The sequence below is a fragment of the Megalops cyprinoides genome, chromosome 3 (assembly GCF_013368585.1).
Source record: "Megalops cyprinoides isolate fMegCyp1 chromosome 3, fMegCyp1.pri, whole genome shotgun sequence".
Classification (NCBI taxonomy): domain Eukaryota; kingdom Metazoa; phylum Chordata; class Actinopteri; order Elopiformes; family Megalopidae; genus Megalops; species Megalops cyprinoides.
In genome coordinates, this window is record NC_050585.1 from 38327926 (window position 1) to 38348502 (window position 20577).

Sequence of the window (20577 nt, forward strand, 5' to 3'; positions counted from 1 at the left end):
CAATTCACAGGTTCATTTGTGCTTCAAACTATGAGAGAGCAGCTGAATATTACCTTGTAATGTACTTTTTGCTTTTTATCTAGAATTCTGGAGTTGCTCCTTTCCAGTCAAAGTGAAAGTGCCAACTGCTTGATAATTACAAGCAGTCTATAGATTGAGATACATTACAAAATACCAGCAGGCAGGACAGAGTGCTTTCAACTTGCTAGACACTGTATGGTTTGTGGATATGCTCTTGATCCTCATATCTTAGAATCCAATGAGGGTAAATAGCTCCTACCTGGGGCAGCAACTTTTTTTTTTTCACAGAAGTATAACCAGTGAGAAGCAGAGCAAAATTTTTAAACTCAGTGAACTATAAAATACTCTAGAACCGGATCTTTGATGGCAAGCACAAGTATAAGTTTCTTACTGCAGGACATTTCATGGCCTATGTCAGATGGGTAGTGATTGTGATGTACCCACAGGGGAATTCAAGAACGTAGAGTCCAAATGGAGCATGGACATTTTAAACACTCCTGCATTATCTTGGATAGGTCTGTGAAAAATCTCAAAAAAACAAAGAAAAGACAACCCGGCAAATCAATTACCTCCCCGCAAACACACACAAGTACAGAGAGTGTGTTGCAAAGATTCCTGGTGACCACTGTTTGGGAATTCTTCCACGTCGGGCTGCTCTACCCCTCTTCCAGCACCTCCGCGTCTCACACGTGGGTCTGCATGCGCTTCTGCAGGGGACGCGTGAGGTCAGAGTTCTGGGAGGAGGACTGGGAGTAGTGGGAGGAGGAGGACGCAGAGGCCTTGCTGGCCTTGTCGAACTGCACGTAGCCGTCCTGCTTGCTGTAGCTGCTGACGCTGCTGTCGCACTGCGTGTCCAGGAAGGAGCTGGAGTCGCTGAGGGAGCCGCGCTGGAACTCGCGCTCGCAGAGCTCGATGGAGCTGCTGCCCATGCCCAGCACAAAGCGCTGGCTGTAGTCGTACAGGCGGTTGGGGCCGGCGCCCAGTGTGGAGTAGATGTTGGTGAAGGACATTCCTGTGGGTACCCTTTGCTTGCCCATGGTGCCAGTGGTGGGATTGCGGATCTCGTTCGTCTGGTTGCCTGCCATAGACATGGTAGGGGTGGAATGATGCTCCTTGAATGTGTTTACACTGTAGTAACCATTGGTCGGGTCCTTTTCAGAAGACAGGAAGGGACATGACAGAAGGGGACAAAAAATATTTTAGCTCTCACAAATACATAAAAAAATTAAAATCACTATTCTGTTATGAAAAATTCCTAAAAACTGGATATGCCAACATCACGCTACCAAACTAGCTAATCAGTTAACCTGTTGAATCAATTAGGTCCTATTGCTTGGCAAACATGACACACCTTTCATTTATATTAGCTAGCCAGCGGTGCAGCTAACTTATCTATTTATCTACCTATGAGTCTTATAATTTTTATATAAATTGATTTGCTCACTAATATTTGAAACATGACTCCATTTCTTGGCCGAATTGCTCCGCGATCATCTATTCTCATGGGACGTCATAGTTCTGAAGAGAGCTCTCTGTCTTGTGGCCACTCACTGACATGATCTCCCTGGCTTGTATTCAGCGACAGAGAATGCTTGCATGGTTATGGAGACCATAAACATCCCCACTTCTTTATGTACATAGTAGTCTTAACCTAACCGACATTCATAAAACACTGAAACAATAACTTGCATAGCTAGCTAAGAGCAACACAGTTTTAGCAGACCCAAAGGAGTGACTTGTAAATCTCTGCTTGGGAAACTGTAGAAATGCAGAAGGTGATTTATTTATTTATTATTTATTCCACCATGTGGAAAATGTGAGCTTGACGGAAATGGTTAGCAACAACACAAAACCCTAAGTTAGTGTTGCAGTTTGAAATTCAGAAATGCAGTTATCTGTGATCGCTGAAGGCAAAATGTATGGCTAGCTAGCTGTGATCAACACATGTCCAGTCCTACAGTGAATGCTAACTGCAGTTAGTACAGTTATGATACTTTGATGGTATTTTCAAATGTGCTCTGTTTCAGGTGCTACTAGCCAACTACACCAGGCACCCTTTCTTTGTATCTCAAGGAATGACGGTTTGTTATAGATTGTGGATTAATATGTTAAGTTATCAGGCAATTTTCAATGCCAGATGGCTGGAAAATTCCAGCCGTGCTGTTATCGAGAATAACAACACAGCTGGAGCGTCACGTTGACCAATCAGATTGCGAGGTTGGAACTATCTGTTCTATAAAGTGCATTTGTGACCATAGTTTTGTGGGGGAAGCACAGTGTTATAAACAAACACTCCTTCTGCGTTTACGTTCCTCAAAAACCAAAGCCACGTCAAGGTCAAAATGGCATTAATTAGAGCTAGAGTGACAAGCAAATAAAGAAACAGGCTGATATGTGAACCATGTGAAAAAGGGATTAAATGGTTTAGTGGTGTGAAATAGTCATCCTCCTCGTAAACACACAAATCCTGTTATCTGGTAATTAAAACAGCCTTGATGATTCACAATTTGGCACCATAGATGTGCTGTAATCTCCGGAAAGTTCACTAATATTTTATTTTTAGTCACGGTATTAGCAGATCTTTTTTTTTGTACGATAGATTCACTGGCTGACCTATTTCATTGCGCAAAGGAACAAACAGAGTTTGGGATTCCAAAAGGAGGCAGAAAGCTTTCCGCTGCCCACGCACGTTTGGTGGGAAAACACTACATTCTCTGTCAAGGCTGCCAAAGCCTTTGTCTGTACTCCTGGCTCAGTGCTGTTGCTAAGACGTCTATCAGGAAAAGCCAGGGAGATGTGGATGTCATTCCAAGTGTCTGAATCTTAGGGGCGGGATCTTAATTGGTTGCTGATGACATAACTATGAAAACCTCAGAGACTACATCCTGACTTGCATTGTTATCAGGCATCTCAAAGGTGGGTGAGAACTGAGTAGCCCACAAAGGTATCCAGAGATGGACTATGATTCAAATCAAATTTAAAAAGTTACAGTAGAGTAATTCTGTTAATAGAGCAATGTAATACAATGCTACAACATCATAGCATAAAACCTGTTTATGTGCTTTGTGGAACAGATATATGCATATGAGCTTTTAACTTTCCTGAATGGAGAACTCAAAAATGCCATTTCATAATGCAGAGGGGTGTGCAGTTCAGCCCTTATTTAAATAACAACGAATTGCATACCTGGGTACCAGGGGTTATCTTGTTAAAGAAGCTTCATACTGAGTCTGCATTATTGATTTACACAATGATCTCCCGCTGACATGCACATCAATTGCATGACTAAAACTGTTGTCATGGCTGCCATGAATATCAGAAAGTGGAAAATATTACATATGCTCCATTTTTGTCCCTTACCTTCCCTTAAAATTGATGACTGAAATCATATTTGGTTTTGCCATGCAATGTTATTATGGTTACTTGCAGATCAGGAAGGCTTTTTGTAAAAGAAACATACTCTGCCATGTTCAGCGGTCTCTGCATTTCTCCATGCCCTTGGAGTTGTAACAAAATAAATGAACAAACAAAACTTAAAAACTTAAAAGTAATAATAATCATTCTGTTGCAGTTTTGATCAGTAAAAATGTTTGTGTACTTTATTTTCTTAAATCATATTTTTATGACAATCGTTAAAGGGTATGGATACATTTGGAAGCCACTGTGCATGTACTTTATATTGGATTTGAAACATAACAGTTACGCAACAGTGGACATAGTGTTGAATACCAGTTCAAATAAATGTCAATGAGATCACAACTCAAAAGGTGGTAAATCTTCCATCCTGACATATATGTAAAAAGAGGTATTGACAACTGCAAACGGATAACATCAATAACTTGCAATAATTTGCAGTAACTTGTTGTTGGTGTATTGGTGTTGAAAGTACTAAACATCTTGGCTGTGTCTGCTTTCATCCAGTGCAGTGTCAGAAAAAAAGGCCTATGGTGTAGAATGTAATATAAAATTAAACATTGTAAAATAAATTCTACAAAGCCCCAGGAATACATATTTAGAATGCAGCCCCATAAGCATTGTTGACTATGCTGCAGAAATGCTTGTTAAAATGTGGTCCATTTTCACTTCAATTTTAGTCAGTTTAAATGCTTTTTCATTGCAGTAATCACCACAAGTATGGGAAAGGCAATTATGGCTCTGATTGAGAACTCGTTGGGTTTGGTTGAATAGACTGACTGCATATATTTAAATTTCCATTTTCCAGCAATTTAATCGCATACATTTTGAACACTCATTAAAAAGGAGCAACAAAAACTTTTTAAACAAAGTGTAAATAATGGAAAACACAATAAATTATACTTCTTGACTCCGTATGAAAATACATACTTTACCAGATTGCAATGACTCATCAATAGTTGTTTTGTTTTCTTTTTTCCACAAAACACATTTCTATTCAGTGTATTTACATTTGAAATCCAAAATCTGCCTGATTAGCTGGAAACTGAATCATAATGCAACATCAGGGCCTGTCTTAATATAGCCCTGCTTCTGTTACGGACCTTAAAATATATAAATGAAGCTGAAGGAGCCAACATACCCCCCCCCCTGAAAATGGTGTGGCTCTTAAATGCTTGATTATTTCGCACCAAATATTATCCTATATTACCTACTTAAATCAATTGTTTGATTGGAACCACACATTATATTTATTTCTCCTCTTCTTGAATTATGAAGCTGAACAGTCTGTATGGTGAACAATAGATGCCCCAGGCCTCTGTCTCTCTCCACCCACCTTAATGTGCTTCTCCTCCTCCTGCAGCACCTCCAGCTGTTTCAGCACAGATTCCTGCTGGAATTCACCCCGCTCAATCTGGAGAGGGCATCACAGTAAGTCAACAGGAAGTTCTTTAAGAGGTGAGCTTTTAATTTTCTCTCTCTCTCTGTTTTTTTTTCCTTACTGTGAACTTTAAAAACCTTAAAAAAGGAGTTGGAAAGCAGGCTAGGCTGAAAACACTGCAATATATGATGCATTTGGACATGTGCCGTATGATATTTCAGTAACTTCAGTACCTGTCCCTGTCAAATATGCTTATAAAAATGCGCAAATAGAAATACCACATCAACAGTCTCTCATTTTAAAGTCAATAATAATAATAATAATAATAATAATAATAATAATAATAATAATAATAATAATACTGTCAGATTTGAAGTTAATAATCCTCTATAATCATAGAACAGTCAGCTATGGTAATAAGGCCCAATTAATTTTGATATTAGGCTGATATGAATGATCTTGTATCCTCATTACAGAAATGTACAGAGACGGGAGGAAGGGATGCACGGCGGTCACTCACCATCAGCTGCTTGATGGTGGCATGCTCCTCTGTCTCCCGGGCTGCGTTGTGATCCTTGTGAACGATTTCCACTTGGATGTCGTTCTTGGCGGATACAACCCCTTTGAGATCTGGGAGAGAGGGGCGCTGATTAAGTCAACATTAAAGCCACTAACGAGATATCACACTTCCACCATGCAGTTTCAAAGCAGTGGTCTTCAAATCCCCTGCTGAGGGCTTATGAGCTTCCTAGGTACAAGAAAGAGCAAATTCCCCATTTCTTCCTCTGTACAGAGCAGGCATATTTACATACATTTCCACAGCCCTAGTTGCTCATTTGAAATTACAGTATATATGACTATCATATAACAAAATCTTACTTTCTGCCTTAATTTTGCTTGAAAGGTCTGTCTGGTGAGCAGAGATGGAGACAGGCAGTGAGGACATAACCAGGTGCGCGTCTTCTGTGGTATACAACAACAACATGCTGAGCAGTAGCAGGAATCCTGCTTTGGAGGCAGGAAATCTTGGCAACTGACATCACCAGCTAGCTACCCTTGTCTGCAGGACTGCGTAAACTGTATGGGAGAAACTACGCTTCTGGAAATAAACAAAAGGAAATCACAGAAGGCAAAAAAGTGGCATAAGCTATCACAACTTCTCTTATCCTGAACTCTAAGCACTTCTGTACTGCAGCTCATACAGACAGCAGTAATGACACTTACTTCTCTGAAGACGAGTACAGCAGAAAGCTCCAATGGTCCCCATGAGGACAATGAAGGCCACAAAGGCTCCCACAGCCACCCCAATGATGACAGCCAAATGGAGGGACTCTGCAAAGGGCACATTCACACACATGCATACACACACACACATACACGCGCACACACACACATACGCGCACACACACACACACACACACATGCACACACACACCACCATGCACACCACTCTGCATCATAGAAACCTACACTCTATCACTACTTCCTGAGGTGTAGTTACTTTCAGAATTTTTCAGTATTGAGGATGTTTGTCAGCATACAGATAAAACACCATGCTTGAAATATTCATGTTCAGATTCACTGACTGTTGAGCTGACATGACACTTTGGCCATGACACTTTATGCTCTTAAGTTTTAGTAAACTGAACACAACAATACAGTTTCAAAAGCATAATGTGTATTTAATGTCTTCATTAATCATGTCCCACTGCAATAAGTCAGCTTTATGGCTCAATTTGTGTAAACTGAATTGAGGTCATAGCTGTCTGTTCAAGAAGAAGGAAATGTATCATTCTCTAGCACAATGCTGAACAAAACATCTTAAAACATTTCAGAGAAACTGCATGGAAACAAACCTTGTTATTGTTATCATTAGTTTGGTAAGCACAAAAGAATGACCTTCTGCATCTGAATGCCCATAAGGCTGAAATTAAATGTCATTGCTTGAAATCGTTAAAGTGGCAGTTTCATATCACAGCCTTTTATCTTGAATGGAATTAAAGAATGTTCTTAATATCATTGTACCTCAGATTTAAAACCCAAGCCTATCGAATGACCTTCTCTTGCATAAATTCGTGCACAAGGATACATGCACATGAACTAAAATGCGCTACGATATGGCTCAGCTGTGTGGAATAGGAGGAGAGCTCTCGAACCTTGGCTCCCACCTTGCTCCTTGAGGCGGATGATCTCCGTGTCGGAGCCGAAGCTGTTCCAGGCGGTGCAGTTGTAGATGGTCTGGAAGTCGGCAGGGACGATGTTGCTCATGGTCAAGGTGGAGATGACACCCTCCTCCGTGCTGACTGTCTCCACAGTGTACCGCCCGGATGTTCCAGACTCCAGCACCGTCTCCTTCCAGGACCATGCCTGTCACGCAAGGGAAAGAATGAGGTTCAGAACTAAACCTTCTAGCAACTAAAGCTTTAACACTACTTGATAACCTTTCTATTATATTCTTCTTTTTTCCCCAGGACATTTGTAATTTAAATATTCTTGCTAATTACACCTCTAAATAAAAAGTTTGAAAACAAAGAGATAACAGCCCCATTATGGTATAATAAAGCATTAATATCTGAAAAAAAATATTCACTGGGTGCCTTTAATAACTTAAAGTCCTTGCATTTGTTATTAGGAGGTTATTAAGACATGCAACCTTTATACACTATAAAGCATTGCCTAGGTCCTGATTCAATCTAACCAAAATACAGCTTTCATGAGTTGATTCAGTTCACTTCCCAAGTTAAGGTTTCAGTACACTTCTACCCTTACATCTTCTACTTCCCAGTGACCACCATACAGTTTTTGAGGAACATGTACAGCATCTACCTGAATAGACAAAATATTTAATTTATAAAAAAATTATAATGTTAATCGAATTTCTACACTATATGACACTAAACATACTGCACACCCCCTCCCTGCTTGTTTACAGATACGTAGAGATACACAGGTATAGACTCAAACAAAACTCAAACTAATTTTATTATATCCCTTTTAATTTTACTGAGACAATATGGCACAAGCCTAACACTACTTCTTTGCTTAGCTTTCTGAGAGCAGCTTCCAGAGACCTTTGAATACAACAAGGTGGATATGAGTGAGCACGCTATGGATGAATGTAGCTGTAGCCAGGAAGGCGTGGAGGAGTGACGGGGGACGGGGCGGACGGGGGGGGGGTTTACTCACTATGCGGTCCGGCGGAGGCGTGCTGCGGATGAAGCACTTTATCTGGCCCTTCTCGCCATGCAGAGCCTGCTGCGTCTGAGTGCTGGAGATGGTGGGAGGACCTGTTGCGAGACGGACAGCTCGTCAGCGCACGGACAAACACGTGGAGCGCGCACTGCCGCGCCGTAACCTCCCACATCACGGGCGGTTACAGCGCAGGAAGGACAGCGAAGGGCGTAATCACAGAGCTGGGTTTCAGACAGACGACATCCAAAGTGATGGGAATGATTTACTGCAGCGCTGATTGCTTGAGGGGGGGGGATTAAAGGTTGCACCAGGGGAGGCCCTTTCGGTTACTGCAATCAGTATGGACGAAACTATTGAAACACAGGAGGCAGGTGAAAAAAGCGTATGCCACTCTCAGAGTCATTCTGTCAATACAATTTATTGAGTTTGCCGTATGAAAGAACAGCTTGGAACTTTGACCTCTGGCAACGCTGTCTGTCAACCTAACCGCTCAATTCCCCTTACAGACACTGGAACCACTGACCCTGGGACATGGAACAGATTGCTTGCTCAAGCCAACCACATTTCCAAAGGAAGTCCAAGGGTCAGATCCCGAGAGCTATTTAATAAAAAGCCGTAATCGGAATCAAGAAAAAGAAGGGATGATTTCATGCTACCCTCTGACCGCTTTCTAACCAACCATAATTGTAGTTTATTAACGGCCTCTAATTAAAATAAATTTGCATTTTAATGAGATTCTGACAGTCACAGCGTGCGAATACTGGCGTGTCTATTAAAACCAGGGCTAGTTTGGTGCAGAGCTCGCTGCATACCAATTGGGCTGTATTGGAAACTTCGAGACAATGTAACCAATTCCTCCTACTCAATTATGTTAGGCTACACAACCTGAAATAGCGGAGGGGGGGGGGGGGGGGGGGGTGTAATGACATTCCAAGGGGTTTCCACAATGAATATATTCAGATCAGTCCCTCCTGGGCTGCCAAACAAATCTGGCGGTGGATCAGGGCACTAAATGAGGAATATTATTAGATGTCTTTATCTCTGAGCTTCAGGCTTCAGGCAGCTGATGAGGTACAGGCAAGGGAGGGCTGTGGAAGTCTGCAAGGAGGATACAGGAGTGGGTGTGGCATGGCTGACTTAGTTTAATGGTACAAAATTATAAATTTTAGGAAACAACATTTTCTCATCAATCTGATTGCCCATTTCCACTTCACTGACCCAGGATAGTTCATTTAAAAGTAGCTGAGCTCTGTTTTACAAATCATACTACAATATTATCTTCATCTCCTGTTAGCAAGCTTTGTGAAGCACTGCCAAAATACCATATACATGCACATAACAGAGTGCGGTATCATTTATTTGTACCTGTGACTTCCCCTGACATGAAGGTGCACAATTCCACAAAAGCAGCATCAGTGAGCATGACACCATACCACAGCAACACATACCATTTGTGATAAATGACAGTAGAGTTACACTGAGGAAACATCAACGATCCATCTGGGATTAAAACCTACTTCTGCCAATTATGTCCATGGATAAGAATAAAATCAGCAGCAAACAATCAATAGTCTAATATATTGTTATAACAACACAAATTTACATTTTTTTTTACAAATTCTTGTTTTAAAATAAGCCACAACTTCTTATTCATTTTCTTAATGAAAAATGAACAATTTTTGAGATTTTAGACATTGATTTGATTACGTCATTAGACTTAGTAAAGAACAGAAGTCCTACAAGATAACAAAAGGATTTCACAATAAAAAAAGAAAGGGAAATATTGACCCGGTGTGCCCTGAACTTCCAGAGACAACGGTATTGGAGAAATGGAAAGAGGTCACGGAAAGCATCCCACATAGCATTGCTCAGTTCTTAAATATTAGTCTTTCAGCTTGTTATGTAATTATTGTTATACAACATATTGATTGTGACAGTTGTTTTGTTATGTGCAACTGTGGAGGTGTCCTGCTATAGTAACTACCATTCTTGATGAAGTCTTATTATTAGCACTTGCTGTGCCTTAGCATGCCCTCTGTGCCTTTTATTGAGTGGTACTGCTGTAGTGGTACTAAGGACTCCTGTGTAGCTAGTAGCTGAACCACCCGCACTATGGGACACAGAAAAGAACATAACCTACCTGGGCTGATGTACTGTCACACATGCATGGACCAGGGAGTGCTGCTTAAGCTCCCAAAGGATGCAAAAAATCTGCTTATATTATACATGTAATTTCCCTGTTATTAGGTTATAACCAGAAATCACACAATACACATATTCTGTCAATACTGTGGAGACACACACACACACATACACATGGGGATACTTGCACACACACGCACACGCATACACATGACATGCATGTACACCAAAGATTCTTTTTTTTGTCTGTGTGCCTGGGCTTCACTGCCTGACATGTCGAAGCAGCCTCTCAAAGCACACGTCATATACATCATACCTTTCTTACATTGCTTGAGTAAATCTAATTCCACACAGGGTTCCTGTTCACATTAAAGAAACCAAGTTGACTGGAGGTGATGAGTATATAGCACAATTACAAAGTAAACATCACCTTAAACAATCAGCTCCTGTGTCAGGAGAGTATGTTGACAGGCAGGAAAGATCTAAGTGAACATTTGCACTTTCAGTCTGGCAATCAAAAAATTTGTTAGGAAGAATTTATAAAGCTTGAATATTTCTTCAGGGTATCAAATCTTCTGAACTTCAATTATTCAAATGGTAGAAGAGGAAGCTGTTTTTTTAAAATCAGAGACAGATCCAGGGCATGATACAAGAGGTAGAGATGGTACACATAAATAAAAAGGAAAAAAGAAAGGAAGAAAAAATAGCAACATCATTTCCGGGGTCTGTTTGTACTTTTGGAAAGCACATAATAATTACATTGCAAATGTCAGCACATATTGAGAAGGTAGTAAATACATAAAAATGTACCAGCTTAATAGTGACAAATTATATACATTCCTTAAAAATGTACTTTTTCAAATGTTAACATTTGTAGTCAACATTTGTAGTTGATTTACAGTAGTCAATACTGTCTGGTCAATTCCTGACTAAACTGGTACACTTTGAATATCTATCTTAGTAACCAAAAAATACCTTATAATTTGTTTACTACCTGGTTGGCATCATTAATTCTATAGAGGGTAACCAAGAGTGATTACAATTGAATTGGCCTTTAATTACACAGTACACCGGGGACGTGCGGGCAGGCAAGGCAGAGCCTCACCTGTCATATTCCAATGAAAATAGCAGTTACGAAAAGTAAAAAAATAAATAAATAAACAAATATTCAGATTTTTCCACTGATCTGTGTTGTAAATGTAATTTCTGTATGATTCCAATCATTTTCTACAGTCAAAAATCGCCAAATTTGTGGAGCTCAGCTGCAAATACAGGGAGAGACGAGAGGTGTGGCAGCGATGAGCTCAGCCTCCCACCTGATTGTGCAACCCCTCAGAAACTGGGTGGAGTGCGGGCAATAAGCGCGTGCCTGTTACCATCTCTTTGTATGTCACCAATGTATTGTTTGTAGACCCCTTCATTACATGTCCTCACCTTCCATAGTCTAGGTAACTTATTTCACATACGTGTATAAAGATATTTAGGCTTGCTGGTCTCCTCATAAAACTGCAATGAAAAAGCACCAAGGGAGACAGCTATCACATCTGCAGCACTGAGGGGGGCATGTCTTGACCCCATGTAACTGGTGACGCTTGCTCTCCCTCTACGTTAGCTAGCTCTAGCAAAATATTTACAGTGGCTGCAACTCCCTTTAGTTTTTTAACTCTCGTTTTGTTCAACCCGAACATCTCCACACCACATGGGCTGCAAAAATGGAAAACATTATATCTAATAAATCCAATCCCAACACTAACCCTAAGGCTATCCCCTAATCCCAACCCTAACCTTTTATGTGAATAAATTATATCAATTTACTCCTACATAGAACATATTTGCAGCTCCACAGAACTAAATAAACACATTGCACAGTGATTACACTGGTACTGCATGATGCCAATTTGACATTGTTCCTTAGCAGCTGAACTGTTTCAGGTAATATAGAAAATTAAATAAAAATTTGATGGAAATGACCTCTGACTCAGTCATGTAATGGAAGACAGCAGAAGTCTGAAAAACATAGTATGTTTGTAATGTTTGTAAAAAACATTTACAAAGAAAACCTTTGTCTCCTTTCACAACACAGAGGTTACAATCAGTTTGCAAATATACTCTAGTAATAAAGACTCTTGAACGCATAAGTCAAGGAGCACTTCAATGTACCTTACATTTTCTATTCACATAAGGGCACATCTTCAAGATCCACATTCAGATATTACAGATTGCTGAAGTATAGTCAGTCACATGGCTTAACATTAAATATATTCCTTCTTAATGGCGCCCGCAATAATTTACATAAAAAACACCCTGCTCTGGCTCGCTGTAAATGGACAGAGAGAAAGCCTTTCAAGATGTGTAAATTTTCTGACTGAAAGCTACTGCGATGTTAATGCATGCTGCCTGAATATCAAGCAACAGTAATGAAGCAATTTGTCTGAAAGTCTCTGGGTCTTCTTCCATTCCCACATGTTCATTAGGCAGTCACTGCCCGTGTTTCCAACATTCTGTGATTTCTGTAATTTAATCAGCATTAAAATATTTTTTTGAATTTGGTATACAAACAGGTTAAAAGAAAAAAAAGTGCTGAGGTTTGAGGCTATTTGAGTGTCTACAGTTTGAAGGACTGGCATTCCTTTGTGTGGCATCAAGGTCAAACAACTGTGTGCAAGTCAAAATAATGGACCGGTCTCCCACAGTTGGACAGCTGACTGAATGCTAATGCCTGCGGCTCAAAGCACTCACCATTTACAGTGAGGGTTACTTCCTTCTCCCCTGCCCCCACCCGGGGGACCACTGCCCGGCACACATACTTCCCAGCATCCTCTTGTCTCACTGTCTTCAGTGTCAGGATGTTCTCATTGCTCAGTACCTGCAGAATACCAAAGGATAGGACAAGGATCACTTTTTGAGATGAGTGTAGAAGCACTAGTTGTTTACCACAGGCACAAAAACTCCAGCTTCCTGTACTTATGACATTAGAGACTCAATATCAACTATTAAAATACATTGTGTTGTGGAGTGGAATAGCTTTAGCAAGGACTAACTGTTAAATGATTAAGGCTTAAGAGCTAGTAACCAGCAAACTTCCTCTTTACTTAGAGGGACTAATATCTGTCCAAAACTGCTCTGTTCCTGTTGGTATGCACGGAAAGCTGCAACAATTGTTACACTGGTATGGATGACATTGAAGAAGAGAACAATCCAACTATGATCCTGTCTCGACACACAGATGAAAGGTTTCCTACAACATTCAGAATGTGAACACACATGCTTTCCTTGTTGCTTCAGTGACATGTTTACTGCACCTTGCCTTATAAGTCACTCTGGATAAGAGTATCTGCCAAATAAATAAATAAATGCAATAAGGTTGTGAAAATAGGGCACAACATAACACATACTCACTGTTTCATCCACCTTACTAGGAATTTTGTTTAAAAATGACAAAACAGACATATGCTAACACTTTGTAAGGAATGTGACTCTTCCAAAATAAGTTACAAGGTTTTAAGGTACAAAAATAACAATTTACTGTTCCCTGATGTTCTATTTTGCAAACTCCTTAGGTCACATTTTGTTTAATGGTTACTGATAAAAACAAGAAACAAAAAGTCCTTGCAACTTATTAATTAGATAGCTTTTTAAATAAATAGATAAATAATTTTTTTTCAAAATACAATAGATTGAGCTTATACATATTGTTTCCAAGTGTGAACCTGTTCATGAACACTTGTTTGAAAAAAGTACTTCTTTTACATTCATGTTTGTTGTTTTCAATTAATTAAATTCAAAAATAAATTCATTAAATAAATTTCAATTAAATTAATGTGACATTATAACGTTGTTATTTACAACTAATTAGTTTCTTACTGGCAAAAGTGGCACATGAGTAACTAGTGTGGAAATCATATCTGTTTAATACCAAGTTATGATTTTTCTGTTAATTAGTGAAACAAGTTTAACCAGCCTTTGCTTGTGTGTGAGTTTTTTGGGGAGGACAAAAACCTCTCTATCCCCAAGGCCAAAAGAGTGTCATGTTGACCTTGAGAGGAATACATTGTGCAAGCCATCTGTCTTTGTGGTTGCACTGGAAGACCTCAACCATTGGCTGTGATGGCTGTGTTCCAGTGGCAAGTCAAATTTACACCATTGCTGTCATCAGTAACACATTAACTCATTCATCATTAAAGAGACTCATTGGGAAAAACACAAAAATGGACCAAGTTTCATTGAAGCAAACAGCCATTTACCATTTAGTAGACATTCTTATCCAGATTGACTTACATAGGTTACAATGTTTACATATTATACATTTATACAGGTGGATATTTACTGAGACAAATTTGAGTTAAGTACCTTGCCCAAAGGTACAACAGCAGTGCCCCAGCAGGGAATCAAGCTTTAATGAGCCCACTACGCCACACTATATACTATCTGCAACCCTATATGCTAATATACCATCTTGATTTGTTCAGATTTTGTTCATTCCATGTTCTCGTTCACATCACTCTCTCAACAAACCACGTCACGTTCACAGCAAAATACAAGCTCTTCTGTTGTGTGTATGTCACATCTTATCGGAGCAAGAATTTAATAGCTGACAACTTCTCATTAGATGCAGATATCCTAATGTTGCATATGAAGAGAACAATTTACTCTCTTCAGCGCTTAAATAACTTTGCTGAAAATTGGTGAAATGTATCATGAAATGTCTTTCTTTTAGTGTACATTTTTGCTGCGGAAGGGTATTTCTGCCTTGATTATTCAGTTATTTAACTTACGTCAAAGCAACTGTTGACAGTGTAAACTCTGACAGCACTGTATAATAAGGAGGGCTCTTATCAAATAATTATTCACAGTACGTAGCTAACTTGTGAACCTTATAAATAGCAATTACACTGTAGTTATTGTGTAATGGGGAGTAGTTACACTGTTGTTATAGCTACAGTTACACTTTGTTACAGTGCAACTACACTAGAATATATGCAACACTGTAATATGCTACCCTTTTTTGTATCTAGGTCTATTCAACACAGTTAATATGACAATATCTGCTCACACTTCCAGTAAGCATAATAGGAAATGTAAATCTGCCTAAAATCAACTCCAAATAAGTGGGACAGAACTAAACGGGTATTTGAGGCAGGTCTGCATATGGTACATACCACCCCGGAACCTCGTTTCATCCATACAATGGTGAGTGAGGGATTGCCGGTCCAGGCACAGTTGAATACAGCATCAGAACCCAAATCCACCTGCAAAGACTGTGGTTCTGCTGCCATGCGGGGCCCAACTGTAAGAACACAACCAGACAACTGCAAATGTAATCAGGTTTTAAGTGTAAAACCACAAGCAGTCAAAAAAACAAAAGCTTGCTAATTAAAAAAGAAAAACTTCCACAAAGTTACAGCACAATCACTCATTTAAAGGTTAGTTCTACTCCTCATTGATTTTTTGGACAGGGTACCATGACAGGCCAACAGGAGCGATTACAGGCGCTCATACTTACAGTAGACATCCACATTACGGCTGATATTGGTGCTGCCCAAGGGATTGGTGACTTCACACGACACTGGCTCGGTGAAAAAGGTGTAGTCCACAATGGCTTCATATGTGTCACCTGACACCTCCTTGATAATGTTGCCACCTTTGGCCCACCTATGCATAGATAACAGAAACCAAAATACAAGTGATCAGAATTCAAATAGTTTGCCAGTTTTTAGACATACTACTCAAAACCCCTGGAAAGACTTCCACATTCATACATGAATCATCAGGTCCCTGCCGTGTGTCATGTAAAATATGAATATAGTGCTTGATTTAAAAATATTTAATTACTGCCACTGACAAAGATTGAAGATCGACCAAAGAAAAAAAGAGACAGGATTTGTTCATCACCTTTAAGGAAGTAGTCACATTATTGTAATATACAGAAACTAAATCTAAATGATTGAAAGCTCCCTGTTTCAGCACACTTCAGTGACACGTTTTCATCAGGCAAGCAGCTCCAGTACTAAACTCAGTATTCTGCCATTAATATGAGACAGGAAAAAAAAACACCCAAACCCACAGGAGCAAAATACAAACACATGTCAGGTTTTGACAAGACAAAATGGGGACATCCTGGTGAGTAGTTGTTTTTGCCAGAATAAAGCAAATGCAAAATCTGTAGATTTATGTATATCTTGGTGAAGTAAATGCTTCCTAATTTCAGCATCTTGCACAATGCAGAAGATGTCTGATGGAGGAAATACTGAGAAAATGAACAAGGACAACACACACAGCCATCAGCCCTGTGGCTGCTTTCAGGGGGACTGATGAGGCAAACTGATACAGCTGACAGGTCTTAGATATAGATAACATAATATCTAATGTACTGTGGTGTAATGTGACAATGCATCAGGCAACTATGGTAGAACTGCTCCCAGCATTCCATGTTTTTATCTGAGGTCTCCAGTCTTTAAAGAGAGGATGCACTGAGTGATTTTGGTTGGTGACAGAAAAATTGAAAAACAACAACAAAAAGGTGCTCAGTGACAAATCTGCTTTCAAAACCAATTACAGCAGATACGGTACTTGCTGCCTCTGCCATGCCACTTGACTGACTCCACAAGAGAAGCGATTCATTAACAAACTTCATACATTTAGTCATTTCAGTTTTTACATTCCATACCTTTGTAACAACTTTTGATAGGGTCACAGAAAAAAAAAAAAAAAAACAATTTGCTTTGAAGGCAAGTTTATATTGGTGAGCAGAGGTGGTGGCTTGATGAACTAGTATGAAATTGTCAAATATCAATTTTTAATGGTTGAAAGAGCTAGGGACAGGCATCATAATGTACTATGACAGTGTGTCTTTACCAGTGGGAAGCATGAATTTTCTGAAAGGGATTGGGTCCACGCTCAGGGTCAATCCAGGAAGTCCAGAAGTGCCCAAAATAAACAAAAAGCCACCTTAAATACACATTAATTAAGCATTTACGCTCAAATTTGAGCAGTCCTCCTACATTGCAATATGTTTTTAGCGGGGTTTGTCAAATGCGAGAGCATATTTTATCAATGTTAAATATATCAAACATATTCCTAAAATATGTTCTGGCATTTACCTGCTAAAACATACTGCAATGTGTGAGGACCACTCAAATATGAGCATAAATGCTTAATTAATGTGTATTGTAGGTTTTTTTTTTTTTTGGGAACGTGATTGATTTAAGAGAAGAAGAAAAGGATTCCGTATTTTATGGGGCACAGTATACAACAACAAGCACAGCAATGTTTTTTTAGGTCTTCGTACAGTATATTGTATATAAAAGGGGTATGACCATTATAATGTACATTTCCACTCACCACAGGATTCCTGATGCTAAGAAACATAGGGAGACTGTATTTTCATGTGCCTTGATCTGATGGTTGTCAGTCATACAGACACATTTATCTGTTATGAGCACTGCTGCAGTTCCACCAATGTTATTGTCTACGTTTTACAGCTACTTGGAGTTTGAAGTAGTACATCTGAATAACCTGATGTGCCATATGCTTGATGGCAATTACAAAAAGCAATAAACTTTGTAAATATGAACAACTTGCTGCTATTAAATTACATAACAGATATTGCAATTCAGATGCATTGAAAAAAGACAGGGCAATCAAATTACATTAACCAAACAGAATAATACTCATATAGTAAACTGAATCCTAGAAACATCACCCACGTTCTTAAATATACCATTACGCATTTTTTAAAATGCAACCAATTTATTAAGGTGCCACAATCAACCTGTCCAATAAGCCCTGAAATTAGAATGCAATCCCTATGACTCTCATGATTGATGGAACAGTAAAATTAACATGTACACATTTTCAGTGTTTCAACCTGCTAAGATAAACATGAGGGCATCAGACTATGGAAAGGAAATGAATCAAAGATTGTTATCAATAAAATCCCAAGATAACACTTACTTACTATTATTATCAGTTTTAGTTGTATTCAGCAAATAAACAATGTGCAGATTTAGAATTTTGATGTCTTGGTTGAATCTAATCTGTGCACTATAAAAGAAAAAATGTTGCAGTTCAGCACATCAGTGTTCTGAAATGCCAAAATGTGGATGTCAGAAGTCAAAAATAAGTGTGAAAGATAAGATGCATGAAAAATATTCTTTTTGCATAAATAAAACATAAATGTGGAATTAAATAGTATTTAAATAGAACTGTATACTGTATACAAATCATATCTATAGGATGCCATGTTATTGTCCTCTTGTTTAACATGCAAAAATTGTTTTGTTTAGGTTAAATACAATTACTATTGTTGCAATGCTTGTGCCGTAATGCCAATGCAAAATTTAATCTGAAACAAAGCAGCATTTCAAAACACTCTATGGCAAATCCAACTGTATTTGCATGTTACACAGCACATGGTAGTTGTATGATATGATAATTATTGTTCAATTTGCATACTATCTGGCGTAAACAGTTTTGAGACATTTGTTTTGTGAAATATTTTAATAATAGGATGTTTAGAGCGTTTGTTGAGGCGCACCTACTGTAGGTGTATTACAAATGTGTGTGTCATTAATATACTTGCCAAAGTAAAACCCCACTTTAAAACTGAAGTGTCTGACATCTAATCAAGCTTCTTCTGTCATATTGCGCTTTTCAAAAAGAGTTTCATGACAGTGTTTTTGAAAGCTTTATAAAAATGAAATGTAGGATGTATCTGCACCTCTTGTCCCCGATTCAGTTGGTACATAATAAATCATTAGACAGCAGGTAGCAACAGCGTTTCTGCACAGTTCTAACGTGCAATATTGTAATTGCAAAGTGTGGAACACATCCTAACATTTGGAGCATGCATATGGTGACAGATGCCTTTATAAGGGTTTAATTGGTGTTAAAATGTAGTCGATCAACTGTAGTTCTGCTTGCCCTCAGTTTTGCTCAGTTACAACAGCAAATGTCTCTTGAAGGAATTTTGTATGAAACTGATGACCCTAAAAAATATAATTAAGGGTGATAAAAAGGGCTGAAAAAGATCATTGAGTGTTCTACCCTGTAGTTTAAATATTCTGCCAAAAGACATGGAAAGATCTGACACATTTTCAAAAAGAAGAAAAAAACTGCTAATTTAAAGGAATTAATTGGTTTTCTTGAGATATTGATTCTGTTTGTTTGTCTTGAGTTCACTATGGACAGTGACGTCACCCCCTTGGGTCAAGGCAGAAGATTTACTAGTTTGCCACACAGTTCACAGTTATTCTGTGTTAATTAGTGGTCAGCAACCCCAGGCCCCCATCAGGACTGTAAACAGCCAAGTGAAGTCGGAGAGGGTAGATTGGATCTGCAAAGTTTGCGAGTTTGGTCTCAGCTTGGACCACACTAGTGATCTTTTGCAATTAAATCAGAACAGTGGGTGGTACACAGCCTCACAGAGGATTGAGCAGCGAAACTAAATAATCAGTGAGTTAGTGAGCATGCAGCAATGCCCACAGACAGCGCAGTTAGTATCTAGATGTGCACATCAGAAGCTTTATGGGCAGTCATTAAGCAGCACAATCAAACCACTTTGCCAGCCTCTTCAGAGACACACGCGAGAAAGCGAGAGACGTCAACATTTAAAACAAAACAAAGCCATCCAAAAACAACCTCGATGCCAGACTCCTCCAAGGACTGGAGACACGCTTTATTTGTGCACCACAGAGCGAGACGGGTGCGATCTTGCGTGACACTCTCCATCTCAGATCTGCTTCCCCACGTCGCAGGAAGGCAGGATGCAAACATCTGCTGATAAATGGGGCTGCAGTCCCTTTCTTACTGAGCACTGCAGCCCGGCAGGAGTTTCTTCATCATTACGGAAGAGTTCGCAGACGCCTGCGCCTCTCCCTTGTTAGTGAGGGGCTGTGATGAGGATCCTCTGGTTGCACACTTCACTGTGTCTGTGGCAACTTGTACAGAGTCACAACCTCAATCCGTTCCAATACAAGACAGCAAAGCAGTGGGGCCTCTCAACCCCGCCACCCCAATCAAAGCCTTATGCCTACAGTAGCTTCATCTTTTCACTGGTAAAACTTTGGGCTGCAGCATGTCTTGATAGCTTTCACAACAAGAAGGTGAGACTGAGCACTGAAACACAGTGTTGCTGCATGGATACATCCCCCTTTGATTTAAAATGGACACAATGCGTTTCATTACACGGTAGTTTGCACACAACTTTATGTCTTTAACACCATCTTAATAGGAGTGCAAGACAGTTTTAATCCTATGGAGAATAACAGGGATATATCTTAAATATACATTTTGGGCAACAGTACTAAAATGGTAAAATTTGCAACAGTCCTCAAAGCATATTCTACAATTAATTCAACTCAGTTTAGCTGCTACAGTTAGCTATGCAGCATGTACAATTAAATGTGTTGTGGTTTAACATCAACCCT

General features: G+C 39.4%; 1 protein-coding gene across 2 annotated transcripts in view; it reads right to left on the reverse strand.

The window, feature by feature from the left end:
* Positions 1-371: 371 nt before the first annotated feature.
* kirrel3a (kirre like nephrin family adhesion molecule 3a) overlaps positions 372-20577 on the reverse strand; it is a 159781-nt gene continuing 139575 nt past the window's right edge. For both annotated transcript variants that reach the window (XM_036524507.1, XM_036524506.1), the window contains exons 7-16: positions 15654-15802; positions 15310-15437; positions 12890-13016; positions 8003-8103; positions 6973-7183; positions 6041-6148; positions 5696-5779; positions 5337-5446; positions 4772-4849; positions 372-1172 (exon numbers count right to left, since the gene is read on the reverse strand). In XM_036524507.1, coding sequence (XP_036380400.1) covers positions 705-1172; positions 4772-4849; positions 5337-5446; positions 5696-5779; positions 6041-6148; positions 6973-7183; positions 8003-8103; positions 12890-13016; positions 15310-15437; positions 15654-15802 — 1564 coding nt within the window. In that variant the 3' untranslated portion in view covers positions 372-704. The remainder of the gene's footprint in view (positions 1173-4771; positions 4850-5336; positions 5447-5695; positions 5780-6040; positions 6149-6972; positions 7184-8002; positions 8104-12889; positions 13017-15309; positions 15438-15653; positions 15803-20577) is intronic.